Genomic DNA, 14,379 nt, shown 5'->3' on the forward strand with positions numbered 1-14,379 from the left:
ATTTTATCCTCATATTCAGGAACAACACTAGCATTGTCAATGTATGATTTGAAAAAATAACTAGTAGTGGTATATCAATATTTAGAATGACTCTGTTGCTTCGACTTCCTACAGAAATAGTAAAAAATGACATCCACATACTGCACAGATGCATCAAACAAGTGTATCTATGTATAATTTTGTTGTATATATTCATGTATTAATCAAAACATAAAAGTGGGCATGGACTTCCCTTATCACTCCAACACTTATTGGGTTGAGACATTACGTAGAACCAATCCTTATTCTTTGGAAATGCAACTACAAAATCAAGTTGGTCAAAATCATGTCTCAAGCGATTGGCTAAGTAGTGATCGTCCTTGTCTCTTCTGCAATTGTGTAATCATTATAAATAATTATTTAGTGGACAACAAGAAAAAATACTAATAATAGTTGAACGACCTTACTTTTGCGCATGATGCTTGTAAAGACCCTCATTTATCAATTGCGAGAAGGATGACATTAATTCAGTTGGACCATCGCCGTCAATGTTAAAACCTTCAAATGTATATTGTCACTTCACATCATAACTGACGACTTCAACTTACTTCTCTTTCTTTTTCGCTTTCGCTTTTTCTTTCTGCTTCTCGTTCTCCTTCTCATTAACCTCCTTAGTTTTTTGCTTTTCCTTCTTCTTCTCTTTCTCCTTCACTTTCTGCTTCTCTTTCTGCTTATGCTTCTCCTTTTTCTTATCCTTCTTGTAATGACCCGCAAGTACACCCTATAAATTAGGGCATCCTTGAGTCATCACACGGCGTACTTGACCTCTCGGAGGTCTTGTACAAGCCCTTAAACATCATTCATTTCATATATATGAAAAGTACATAGAATTAAAACTTTTCTTTCAAAACGTAATGCGGAAGTCATTTCATAAAACGTCTAACATATGTCTCAAAAACCATCTATGACATCATGAATACAATAATCTTGTCACGGCCCGTAAAAGTCTAAACATGAAAAGAACATAAAAGACAACATAGTGGTGGTAGTCTTCAGATGCTATGAGGACTTACCAAGTCTTCACTTCTTGGAAACCTTGGAAACTCTACCCTTCAAGCAACCTCAATCTTCTCAAGACCCTACATGGACAACATGTAGGCAATATGTGTTAGTACGATATGTACTAAGTATGGAAACTATCATACCAAACATAAGATATCTCAAAGGGTTAGTCAAAAATAGACATAATCATAAGATATAAAGACATAAGCATAACATGAATATCATAAGCATATTAAAGCATCATAAAGCATTTAAGAGATCATACTTAAATCATTGTTCTTTTTACTCAAATGAAGTAAATCACAAGCCACCTCCAATTATACTAGTGCAAGGCTAAGGTAGCATCCCATACTGTTACCCAAGCTAAGTACCTCTCTTTGGTCATTCTTGGTCATAGTCCACTTTCATAATTAAGACCTAAGTTCCTCATAACATATGAGCAACATGCCTTTAGGCCACCCCAAAGCACACTAGTGCAATGCATATGAAGCATCCCATACTATCTCACATACTAAGCCTATCTTGAAGTTATCCTTAACATGTCCACCTTCCATAGCCTTATCATTACTTAACTTTATTTAATAAGATTGTCACATCTTTAGTCTATTTTACTAGGAAAGGCAACTCTAGTCCAATCCTATCTTCAATCTCTTCTTCTTTAATGACCCTAGGTTATACCTTGTGAAATGCACTTATGATGCCCCATAACACCATTCATGCAATGTACTACTTTGGATCCTTTCTCTATTACTTCTTACGATGGAGCCTAGCCCATATCTTTATCTTTTGAACACTATGAGATACTTCTTCAAGTATATCTAAGTTACTTAATCATATGGATCTTACGAGATACTTTTTAAGGTATGTCTTAATCCCTTACTAAACATGAACACTATGAGATACCCCTTGGGCATGTCTAAGTCTATTCACACATTATGAACACTACGAGATACCCCTTGGGCATGTCTAAGTTCATTCTTTGCTTTGAACACTACGAGATGCTTCTCAAGCACGTCTAAATTCATAGGATGTGGAGATTTCTACTAGGATACCTTGACTCAAATACGTGAAGGATTCCTACCTCATGAGACCTACTTGGATAGTCATCACAATTACTAGGTGTGGCTCTCCTTTCTACTTGGAGTCTGGACCCTTGCTAGACTATCCGTCTCACTTTGCATATCCACTTGGAGTCAAGCATATACTCCAAAGTTTTCTTGTCAAGCCTTGCTCGACACTTTTCTCTCATGGAGGGATGTACTTGACAATCTCTCCAAGCTCAAGTGAATCAATCACTTTCATTCAATCACCCTAAATATACAGCCAACACAACCAACCTAAGGTTCATTATTTATCAATTCCTCTTATCTTCAATCATACGTATATTTTAGGATCTTATAGCTTAACTTTCTTTTCTCATTGTTCATTACTAGGAAACATCATCACAATCATCCTCATTATGACATTACCCTCAAAGCCCTAGCCACCAATGGAGATAAGCCCTACAAACAACCACTACATTTAGTCTCTCATGATTCAAACGCAATTACATGTTAACCTATTCAATTAGCTTATTAGAAAGCAATTCTAGTCATGCATGATCACATATGTTCAATTTCATCTTTACAAGTCAAGACCAACCTAGATCAATTAAGCCTAGTTCGATTCATATCTAGATGATTCAATCATGATCAAATAGTATAGAATACAATTGAATAAGAAGATCAACATAAAACCTTTATCTAGCCTCTAATGACCTAAAATCACCATGATCACCTTCAAGTTCAATCACCAGAATTCACTATGAAATCATCATGAAAACAGTGCATAATCATCATATAAACATCATTGAATGCTATCCACTAGATTGAGATCACAGTCAAATCTTACCCACAATGCAATCACAACCCTCTCTAGATTGGGGTTCTTGGGATTCACAATTGAAGGGAAACTAGGGTGGGCTTCATGTATGGAAGAATCTATGAATGAATAAGCTTCACATACCTTAGATTAGAGCCTTAGTTCTATCTTGAACCCTTGGAGAAATCGTCCTAAGCTGTTGCCCCCAATTTTTCTTCTTCTTCAATGGTGTTCTTGAGAGTTCTAAGGTGAGAGAGAGATTTTGATTTTGAGTCTAGAGTCTAAAGGGGTCTTTTATTGTTTAAATACTTCTAAAATACCTAAATGCACCTAATTTAACCGCCCATGCATTTATTTGGACGTGGGTTGAATTGGAATTCACCCCTTGAATTAAAAATGAGCTGCGAGAAATTGCAGGACTACATTTGCGATGCCACCTATGCAGTGTCGACCAGACGACGGGCCGTTCTGGAAAACCATCGTCTTGGTCAGAGTCTCCTCAATTGGGACATCAGCTCAAGAAACTAAGTAGCAACCTATTCCCCCCTCCCCCCCATCAATAGGGCGTCGACCAACTCATAAGGCGTCGATTGCCTCGTCAATTGACACCGCCCAGGCAGTGTCTAGGCAATGATTAGGGTTTTCCTTGAGGGTCTTCTGTGGGGCCCTTGGGGAGTCATTCCATGAAGTCTCGACCCCAGTTAAACTCATAAACATGCTAGGGTCCTTCCATAGAAGTTTGAACACCAAACAACTCACACAACATACCCAAAACTCACTTAGAACACACTAGTACTTCTACGGCTAACTTTTAAACATCACCGGACGTTCTTGGACGTTTCACCTCCAAACTCTCTCAAACTCTACACACTGCCTCTAAACACTATATTTGACCCGTTTAGGACCTTATAAGCTCATGGCACCACATGTTAGGCTCTATTAGGACCTAAATCATTTATGGGTCCTTACACTTCTGCTTCCGCTTCTCCTTCCCCTTCAACTCCTTCTCCTTCTTCTCCTTCTCCTCCTTTTCCTTTTTCTCCTTCTCTTTCTTCTCACTAATTATAGAAATTGTTTGGGAAATAGATTTTTTCAACCTCTACACTTCAAAGTCTATGAAATCTTCTTGGATCTTTTGATATCAATATTATGAGACATTTATCAGTGAGTTTTTTAACACGACTAATAAAATAATCATGTTGCTGCTCACATTCTTCGCATAGATAAAAAGAGCATTTGATGTTAGAAGAGAAAGCAACACAAATAAAAGATTGAGTTGTTGTCACGAATGAATCTTCTTGTATCATTTCATCTACAAGGTAATAAAAAAGATTGAGAGTTTACAATTCATTATAAAATAATAATAACATTATGTTGCCACAAATTAACATTATGTTGTCACATATGTACCTACTGTTGCCACACATGAAATTTCGATTGCCACATATAAATCTTATATTGCCACAGATGAATCTTATGTTTCCAGAGATGACCATTTTGTTGCCCTAACGCATAAGTGAAATGTTACAACATATGATGACTGGTGGAATGTGCACCAACATATCACTAAAATGTGGCAACATACGATAAATCTTTCAACAAATGAAATATATGTTAGACAACTGAACAAGACTATATTTCTAAAATCATATCTACAACATGGCCACAAAAAGAACAACAAAGGCAACAAAAAACGAATTTTCACTGAATGTTAACAATACATATACATTTTCCTTAAAATTATGGTTTTTTTTTGTGTTGGTTGATTGTCTTTTAAAAACAATTAATAATAGACACAATTACATCATTATTCAATTTTTATATTTTATTGTACATCAATCCAAGAAAAAAATTGTAAAATTGTAAAATCTTTCATAAAAGTAACTTACCCATTTAAAATCGATCACGATTTTAGTTCAGAAAGAGGAGAGAGACACGACTAGAGATGCTGAGGAAAATAATAGAGATAGTCAGAGAGAAAGATAATGGAGATAGTCTAGTCGGATTTTTGGATTTCTAAGAAAAAGAAAAAGATCAAAAGAGAGAGAAGGATGGGAGAAAAGAGAAGATGAAAATATATTTATTTTTTAAAAAATGATTTGGATTGAATAATAGAAGTTCAAAAAATGAATTTTTTTTAGTATTTTATAAAAAATTAGAAAGTTCTAAAAATGTTAATTTAATCCCAAATTTATTTAATTACATTTTAAAAAGCTCTTGATCAAATGTCACAAAAAAAAAAAAATCAAAACTTATTTGACCCCCTTTTATTTAATTTTCTCAGCAAGGTAGGAGGTAGAAGGAGAAAAGTGTAATTAAATGAAGCATTGGTATGTGATGCGAGAGAGACACGTGTAGGGAAGAGAACCGTAGCAGTGGGCATAAATATCCGGTGCTATGTAGTAGTAGAAAGTGGAAATGGTAAACTACATTTCCAACTGCAATTGAAATATCAACCAATCAATCCCCTTCCTCTACAGGTGTCTGGTGGTGCTATGAGTGGCAAAGCATTTCTTCTCTCCCACTACAGCTTTTCTCCTCTCAATATACCTCGAACAAATTTCAATGTTCATAATTCATTTTACCATACTAGTGGAAGTGGAAGTGGAAGTGGAAGAGGAAGAGGAAGAGGAAGAGGTCGATTTGGATATGGGCAAAGAGAGTTATTATTAATTAAGAGGAATAGTAGTAGTCGGAAGTTGTGGGCTGATGTCAAGTCAAAACCCTTCAAAATTGCAGAGGATGATGCTTTATTGAGAAAGAAAAAAGATGGAGATAACTCAGTGGGTCTACCGCAAGAGTTTCCAAAGCGTTGGGTTATTGTCATTCTTTGTTTCTCCGCTTTTCTTCTTTGTAATATGGATAGAGTTAATATGAGTATCGCTATACTTCCCATGGCATCCGAATATAACTGGACTCCTACTACTGTTGGTTTAATACAATCTTCATTTTTCTGTGGTTATCTTCTTACTCAGGTGAAACGACAAATCAATCAATCTTCATTCTTACTACACTAATAGTAACTTTTATTTGGGATCCTCACTCATTCACTAGACAGATAGCAGGAGGTATATGGGCAGACACTGTTGGTGGCAAGGCTGTCTTGGGATTTGGAGTAATCTGGTGGTCTGTTGCTACAGTTCTCACCCCCATTGCTGCTAAGCTTGGATTGCCCTTTTTATTTGTTGTTCGAGCTTTCATGGGAATTGGTGAGGTTGGTTGCTTGCTTGCTTTTCTTCACCTCCCTCTTTATTACTTACTCATCCATCTTCCTGCCATACTAATTTTCACTTTGTCACATCCAGGGTGTTGCTATGCCAGCAATGAATAACATTCTCTCTAAATGGGTTCCTGTATCAGAAAGAAGTAGATCTCTCGCACTCGTCTATAGTGGAATGTATCTTGGATCTGTTACTGGATTAGCATTTTCCCCATTCCTCATAAAACAATTTGGCTGGCCTTCTGTCTTCTTTTCTTTTGGTTCTTTAGGAACTGTATGGTTTGCAGTATGGCTCAATAAGGTACATTAGTCCCTACATTCATGCAATTAACTATTACCATTCATGAGGATCATCAAGATTCTGTTGTATATTTCTCAAAAGCTCTGTGCTGGGGGACATGGGGTATATTTTATATTTATTACTTCTTCAACTTCAGCCACTCTGTCATACAAACCACATATATCCCTTGCAACTTCAGAATTTCTTGCTACGCCATTGGTAATGCTGCTGATTCATGTCAGAAACTTTTTGTCTAGGCATACAGTTCACCCCTGGATGATCCTACGCTACGGCCTGAAGAAAAGAAGCTTATTCTTTGTAGCAGTGTTTCCAAGGAACCTGTTAAATCAATCCCTTGGAAATTGATTCTGTCAAAGCCACCAGTATGGGCCTTGATAGTGTCTCACTTCTGTCACAACTGGGGGACATTTATTCTTCTTACATGGATGCCAACATATTATCACCAGGTACAATTTTCCATTTCCATTATGTTGCTTCATTTTCTTTCTACATGATTATGAATCGCAATAATTGTTAAAAATGTATGTAATTTGGTGTAAAACAAACTTTTCTAAGATACAAATTTGTGAACAACTTATTCACGAAGAAGGTGCCAGGCCCAGAGATCTTATAGAAATAAAGATTTGACATCTTAAATATTAATCTATGATATTAGGTCCAAGTTCACCTATTTGGTTCATAAATGGATGACAGTTGCCCGATATTCATGGCATTACCCAGTGATCTCCAGAAGTGCATAAAAATATAGACCAGATCTGTCATGAAAAGCTACAGTGAAGTATCAAGTGATCCACTGACTCCTAGCATCTTCACATAAAAAGCACCTGCTGAAAAGAATACATCCCCTCTTTTGCAACCTATCTCTTGTTAAGCACGCTTCGAAGGCAGCGAGATTTTGCTCGGATCAGACAAATATAAAATCTTGCATTGTCCAGATCTGTTTTTTTCTACCCAAACCTCAAACAAGTCCAAAATGGTAAATATGACTTGTTAAAAGTTCCTAAACATGAAATTGAGTGATGTAATTAAGAAAAAGGGGTCGGGATGTTACAAGGAATTGTACTGGACAATTTCCTATAGAAAAGTATACTGTACTGATAATTTTTTACGGTTGATTCTTGTAAGTGACATCCTGCATCTGCACTGGGTATTGGAAAATAATGTAAACCTTAGAGGTAAATGCGTTTCTGAACTTGTAATGTATGTTGAAAGTATGATAACCGGTGGTAGATATGGAGATGTGTGGTATTCTTCTTTTTCATTTTCTTTTTTTGTTTGTGGGGCCAGGGTTGGGTTACTTATGCAGTAAAGAAAGAGGTCTGATGATTGTAAGGTTGTAAACGGAAGGATAAAAGGCAGAGAAGAATGGTTTTATAGAGTTTGAGACAGTAGGGACTGAGGGTAGGAAATTTTGTTTTACAATTTCATTTATGTACTGGTGTAAAGAGACACAGGAATTGTTCCTACTTACCTGTCACTGCCTTATCTTGAATAGTATCTAAGTCTTGAAGTACTTCACTAACTCATCAACCATGATGCTTAATCTTCATGCCATGTTAAATGATTTCTAGTATTAAATTAGAATGTTTCCTACTTGGTGGTGGTCATAATTTTAGTGACTTCTACTTAAAGTTGTTTATGCATTGCTAGTGCAGGTATTAAAGTTTAATCTTACAGAATCGGGACTTTTTGCGGTCTTGCCATGGCTCACAATGGCAGTCACTGCAAATGTTGGTGGGTGGATTGCAGATTCACTGGTGAGGAGAGGCACATCAGTGACTGTTGTCAGAAAGGTACTACTCATTTCTATTGATGTCATTGCGATTTCAATACCCTATTTTTTTTTTGTTTTGTTTTCTAACGATCCTTATGAGAACAATTTTTCCTAAAAGCGGTTGGTGATACTTTAATGTCTGCATTTTCAACTTACGTGTCGCAGACAGAAGATAAATTTGACTCCAATGATTTTGTTCATTTGCATGGCTTCCTTACTTCATAGTTGTAAAATGCCGCCATATTTAGTAGATTCCCATCCTATTCTGAAGTCAATGTATTTTCTCCTTGCAGGTTTTTTGAAATAGCTCTGGTTGTATTTTTTAAGAAAATGCACCTATCTAAAATGTTAAGAACAGCTTTAATTTTTGTAATTGTTGCAGATCATGCAAACAATAGGATTTCTTGGACCTGCTTTCTTTTTAACCCAGTTGAGCCGTGTTGACTCTCCAGCAATGGCAGTTCTCTGTATGGCATGCAGTCAGGTTTTTCTTATATTGAACAAGAATATTTGAGTCCTGCATAGCTTTTCGACAGATATTGTTCAACTGTGAAAACTATGATGTATAAGTTGTACGGAACTGTCAAAGCATGCACCGTCTCTCTCAGTTTGCATATGAGTTAACACTGTGGAATGTGCAGTTTCATGTAAATGGATAGGGTAGGGTAAAGCAAATGGAAGTATTGAAGAAGTTTAATTAATAATATTGCCTTTGTTCAGATATCCATCAAATTAGTTCTTGTTGATAAGATGTAATCTCTTCTTGCTTCAGCTTATAAGGTGCCCCTTTGAGATATTCTTCATTCTTGAAACAGGGAAGTGATGCTTTTTCACAATCTGGTTTGTATTCAAACCATCAGGATATTGCTCCACGGTATTCTGTGAGTATTACTTTATTGTCTTTCCACCTCTTAGTTTTGGTGTTTGTTAATGTATAATGAGCTTCAAATAATATCTGAGTAACCGTTGTGTATTACTTTGTGTTCTCAAGACGAGAATTGTTTATGATGTATTATTGCTGCGTGTTAATATAAATTGTTTATGATATTGTGGGTAATATGAGTTAATGAATGATACTTTTTCAGGGTGTACTCCTTGGACTATCCAATACTGCTGGGGTTCTAGCTGGTGTTTTTGGCACAGCAGCAACTGGTTACATCTTGCAACATGGTATTCATCCTTTTCATTTTAGTCTAGATAATTTAGGGATGCCTGTGCTACAGAATGGATAAACTTTTTTTTTTAATTTTTGGTGGTAGTGCTATTGGAAACAACCTAAAGATAGTTTGACTTCTATGTCCATGTTACTACTGAGAACTTACAAGACGTTACTAACCACGTAGAGTAAATGGATTAAGGGCTCACCTGGTTTTAGTTTCACCTGATTTCATATGTTTGTTTGTGGTAAATTAGTTCTTTGAATAATTATTGTGGATAACTAATAATAATAAATTGATTTTTTAAGACTGATCATCTTTAAAATATGGTTTCAACAATCAGTTGTTTAGGTGATCATGATCAATTTCTTTTACCCAATTCTCATAATATAGTCATTTTCACTCACATGCTTAGATATGCTTTGTGAAAATTAAATCATTCGAATTAGACCTGTTCTTGTTAATAATAATGAGAGTTGCTTTCAGCTGATCAACAGACTTTAACAACCACTGTCTTGTTATCATGGTTTGCAAGAGCAATAGCTTGGCAATGTAGGAGCTAAAAAAATGGTCTTAATCTCGTCGCAATGTCTGTAACGCTTTCCACTCTTGGGGGAGGCCTTATTTGCAGTCAGTATGACTACTCATTTTCTCATCATCTGTCAAGATAGAACAGAAATAAAGACATGATAGCCTTCAAAAGCATGTGTCCCTAAAATGAATTATATTTTCTGTTCTCAGGTTCTTGGGATGATGTGTTTAAGGTTTCAGTTGGCCTTTACTTGGTTGGAACAGTAGTTTGGAATGCCTTTTCGACTGGTGAGAAGATCATTGATTGACACTTGGAGACAGCAAACTTAAGCCCTTGGTGTTATGGTGGATATGCATGTGGTGCAATCAGGAAGGCGTGATTGATTAAGAATTGGAGACGAAAAGAGATTTAGTTGAGAATAGAATAGGCAGGAGTATCTTTGGCAGTAAATCAGAAAATGAGGGAACAGTTGTCTTTGACACTGGATTGATTTAAACAAGGAGACTCCCAAGATTTCCACGAAGATACCAGAGTATATTGGAGTTTGATTGAACAACCAAATGAAGAAGGATACATGATTGACATAGCTTGTAAATCTGTGTAAAGTTACTAATCCAATCCCTGCAGACTGCAGTAATATAGGTAAAAAAGTTTTAATATCTTATTAATGTTTTGTAAGAATTAAGGGCTCTTATTAGTATTTAATTGCACTGATAAACTTGTGTTCACAACAATTCCTACTAGACTAGTTATTTTAACAAAATCGTATAAGAAGGAACCAACATCTCTTTCTTTTGTTTTCGTAAGTAGGAAGTAGTAAGTGGTCATTCGCCAAGCATCTCAAAAATTGGGCTTTTGTTAAACAAAATGGCCAAACTTTGCCCGAAATATTATTTTAATTCAAAATGAAATTCTAACTAGGTTAATTAACACCTCAAATGCTCCCTCTCAAGTCTCAACCTCCGCTGCTACTGCTTTCTGAAAGAGCATCTTATTTTGAAGAGTTTGAAGTCTAAAGGGTAATAAAAAGTTGTCAAAAATTTTAAATGCGTATATCAATTTATTTTCCAACCAAAAGGGTAAAATTGCTATTGATACAACGATTTTCTTCATATTTTTTTTCTTTTTTAAAAAGAAAATCACTGTCAAATCCAGCGTTTTAGCGGATTTGTCTTTTAAAAAAATTAAGCGTTTTTTTTAAAAAGAACTTTTTTTCTAAAATTGCTCTGTAGGTAGCGATTTTAGTGGGTAAAATTATTTTTTTTGGAATATCGCTGTCAGCACAGGGGTTTGTGCACATAGTGGTTTTGTTTTTTAAATTTTCTGCCAATTATTTTTTTAAAAAAAAGTCGTCTTAAATATTGTAATTTTTTTTTCTCAAAATAAAATCACAAAAACAAAGTCATCCTAAATATTGGTATTTTTTTTATCAAATAAAAATCGCATTACAATTATTAATAAAGATTCCACTTAATACGATTATAAGAAATAAAATGATAGCAATATTTTTTAAAAAAATTATTAATTAACTAAAATAGTTGCTAGAAGTTTAAAAAAAAGGAGAAAAAAAAGTTCCACAGAAAAAAAAAATTCCCCTCTAAAATCGCTTAGACAGCTATTTAAAGAAAAAAATTAAAAGTGAAAAAATTCGGACAAAATCGCTGGTAGGTCAGCCATTTTGCCCTTTTAGTTAAAAAAGAAATTGATGTACCCATTTAAAATTTTTGATAATTATTTTTACCCTTTAGACTTCGGACTCGTATTTTGAAATATTCCCAAGTTTAGGAACTGTAGCAACAACTTTTGGTGGTGCAATTATGATAATGTTAGTTTGGTTGAATGCCAATGATGATAACTTTTGTTCATGCGCAAGATTGGCATTCGATGCCTTAAAATACCTCAGCGAACCATTTATGCCATTTGATCGTTGTTATTATTCAAAAATGGTACAGATTGGCATCAAGGCAGAGTTAGTCTATCCTAACCAAAAAAATTGGTCATTTCAACGAAGTAGAGATATATTTAACTAGACTAGGAAATATACGTGTTGTTAATTATCTACTCGTTTCCTTACAAGCTCTCTCAATGGGTGACTGAAGCTGGCTATCTTATCCATAGGTCTATTTGCTTCTCTATAACAGACAAGTCATGGTCTTCCATGGGGATTTTCCATTCTCTGTAGACACGTTAGTCAAGAGGAGACAGTCTGTTTGTTCTGTTTCTCTTTTTTTTTTAAAAAAAAAACAAAAAAAAAAAAACCTTCAAAGCAGCACTCGAGATCTCGTGCTCACAGAATGAAGGAGGCCAAGAGGAAAGGCCGTCACTCTGGACATGGTAAGCGCAAAGGTACCAGGGAGGTTAGACTGCTTAGCAAGGTGCTTCGGATGAGGAGATTGAGAGTCCTCAGGCGTTTGCATCGCAAGTATAGGGAATCAAAGAAGATTGACAAACACATGTATCATGACATGTACATGAAGGTGAAGGGTAATGTTTTCAAGAACAAGCGTGTGCTGATGGAAAACAATTTGAGGCTAGGAGGGCAAAGAACAAGGCAAGCAGGGAGAGAGTTTGCAAGGAGGGAAGAACGTTTGGCTCAGGGACCAGGAGGAGAAAAGCCAGTACAACCTGCAGCACCAGCCCAGGGATCTAACAAGTCAAAGCAATGAGCATGATGAACTGTAAGGAGGGTTGAAGCACTATGTCTACTTTTTGTCCTTGTTAGTATGGCAGTTTAGTATGTTTGATACCTTCCCTTTTTGGCCTAATGTTACTTGTATGAATTTGAAAGCTGGTAGGAAGAAAAATAATATATATATATATATATATATATATATATAACAGAGCAAGCTTAAACCACATTGAAGCTGGAAAATTGATCAGAAAGTATTCGTCATTTCACAAACCATAACCCAAAATTTCGATTAAAAACAAACGAAAGAGAGGCGAAAGAGTGAAAGAAGATGTACCTCTTTTGAAGCAGCGAGCTGGAAAAAGACGAGTAGGAGACGATTTCACCGCCAAAATATAACTCCGAGAGCGTCGGCGAACAGAAATAGAGGCAAGCGAGAACAAGGAAAAATCTGTATTCTCCACCTACCTTGAAGCCTATATCCTAGGTATATCTAGTTGCGTCTAACCGATGTTCCTTTGGATCTTCGCTTATGTTGCTAGCCACTTTTTAAACCCTTTAAAGTTTTCTCCTCCCTGTAATTATCCCCTCTCTCTGTGAATCACGACCAACCCCATTTTCAGTGAAAAAAAGAGGGTACTTATAGGGGATTCCCAGGGTAGATTTAGAGCAAAAAGAGGGGGAAAACTATTGAATTTTTAAGTTTCAAAATCCCTGCAAAGGATAAAGTTGCTGCTGGATTAGTACCATTCTCAACGGAATGAGAATGGTGTCCGTTCAATTTCAAGAAAAGGACGTAGGTGCAAGGAGATTTCAACACATGGAAGATTCGAGTACAGCTCGTACAAACGGATAAGGGTGACGCGATTGTTGGGTCTCGCTCAGAAAGAGAAGCACGCGCCAGGTTTATGAATTGCCGCAACGGGAAAAAGGAGAATAACGTATATGGGTCGGACATTTGTGATTGAGCTTATTAGTTCCTCGGGTTGAAGATGAGGCTTGGGGCTGGTCGGATCAAAAGGGTTGGGTTGACTTTGGTGGGCTGCAAATAGGAAGAGGGCTGGCAGATGGGTATTGGTGGAGTTGCGCCAGGTATTTAAGAATGGGCTAGGTCAATCAAAAAAAGAAAAAGAAAGAGGCCCGAATCTTATTCCTTTTTAAGAGTTGAGACCAAGTGACGATTTGGCTCTAGGTTTAATAAGAAAATAGCCCAAATAAAATAAATTGTAACCAAATCGAGTTTATTTGATGAATTTGGTTAGAACATAAGCAAGACGAATTAATATTAATTAATTAACAAGCTTCTCGATTTTGACAAGATAAAATAATCGACTTGATTATAAAACAACTAATAAAAAATACAAACTCATATATGAATAAACTAATTATTAAAATATTTAAACAAGGTAAAATATTTTTGCGATGATTTTCGAGTAATCATAAAAATATTAATTATATACATAATTATGAAAAACATAAGCACTTTCTAAAAATTATAAAAAGGTGATGAGATAAATTTAAATAACTTAAAATATTTTAAATTTTATAAATTCTAATTATTTTAAATCGCGTAGAATTAAGACGCTCGTTAATTAGTTCATATCATCGAGGGTCAAAATTGAGTGTCAACAATACCTCATGGTCCATCTAACTCATTGTGCACTGAAATATATAGATGTTTGAAGTTGACCCAAAACATAAAAGCTGACCAAAGTCTATGGTGTTATATATTAAATGTTATTTCATGTCTGATTATAGGTATTAGTAAATTTCAGGAAAATTTTTGTGCTAAAATGGTGGGAACATTCAACAATTGAATTTTATGGTTTATATTTAGAATTTAATTGTAACTCATTTGATTTATT

The 14,379-nt window shown here is 35.5% G+C and overlaps 2 protein-coding genes across 4 annotated transcripts; both read left to right on the forward strand.

Annotated features, from left to right (window-relative positions):
• The first annotated feature begins 5,220 nt into the window (after nucleotides 1-5,220).
• On the forward strand, nucleotides 5,221-10,613 carry LOC107031319 (sodium-dependent phosphate transport protein 1, chloroplastic). 3 transcript variants are annotated; one of them, XM_015232644.2, is made up of 9 exons: nucleotides 5,221-5,876; nucleotides 5,960-6,115; nucleotides 6,207-6,422; nucleotides 6,659-6,868; nucleotides 8,078-8,215; nucleotides 8,579-8,680; nucleotides 9,012-9,077; nucleotides 9,282-9,366; nucleotides 10,095-10,613. In XM_015232644.2, the coding sequence occupies exons 1-9, from the start codon at nucleotides 5,397-5,399 to the stop codon at nucleotides 10,190-10,192; spliced, it is 1,551 nt and encodes a 516-aa protein (XP_015088130.1). In that variant the 5' UTR covers nucleotides 5,221-5,396; the 3' UTR covers nucleotides 10,193-10,613. The 3 variants fall into 3 exon arrangements, 2 of the variants coding, with proteins under 2 accessions (XP_015088130.1, XP_027775495.1); XM_027919694.1 differs by lacking the exon at nucleotides 10,095-10,613 and adding an exon at nucleotides 9,840-10,053 and having other exon boundaries at nucleotides 5,303-5,876; XR_003580367.1 differs by lacking the exon at nucleotides 10,095-10,613 and having other exon boundaries at nucleotides 5,303-5,876; nucleotides 8,579-8,663.
• Nucleotides 10,614-11,939: 1,326 nt separating this feature from the next.
• On the forward strand, nucleotides 11,940-12,679 carry LOC107030580 (60S ribosomal protein L19-2-like). Its single transcript, XM_015231848.2, has one exon. It carries the CDS (start codon nucleotides 12,180-12,182, stop codon nucleotides 12,549-12,551), a length of 372 nt encoding a protein of 123 aa, XP_015087334.1. The 5' UTR covers nucleotides 11,940-12,179; the 3' UTR covers nucleotides 12,552-12,679.
• The last annotated feature ends 1,700 nt before the right edge of the window (nucleotides 12,680-14,379 follow it).

This window comes from Solanum pennellii, chromosome 9 (assembly GCF_001406875.1).
Source record: "Solanum pennellii chromosome 9, SPENNV200".
In the NCBI taxonomy this organism is placed as follows: domain Eukaryota; kingdom Viridiplantae; phylum Streptophyta; class Magnoliopsida; order Solanales; family Solanaceae; genus Solanum; species Solanum pennellii.

Bases quoted from the DNA above. Each gene is read 5' to 3' on its own strand.
- LOC107030580 (XM_015231848.2), top strand. From the start codon at position 12,180: ATGAAGGAGGCCAAGAGGAAAGGCCGTCACTCTGGACATGGTAAGCGC.
- LOC107031319 (XM_015232644.2), top strand. From the start codon at position 5,397: ATGAGTGGCAAAGCATTTCTTCTCTCCCACTACAGCTTTTCTCCTCTC. The intron at 6,869-8,077 runs GTACAATTTTCC...TTGCTAGTGCAG, and splicing joins TGCCAACATATTATCACCAG to GTATTAAAGTTTAATCTTAC. The intron at 9,078-9,281 runs GTGAGTATTACT...ATACTTTTTCAG, and splicing joins ATATTGCTCCACGGTATTCT to GGTGTACTCCTTGGACTATC.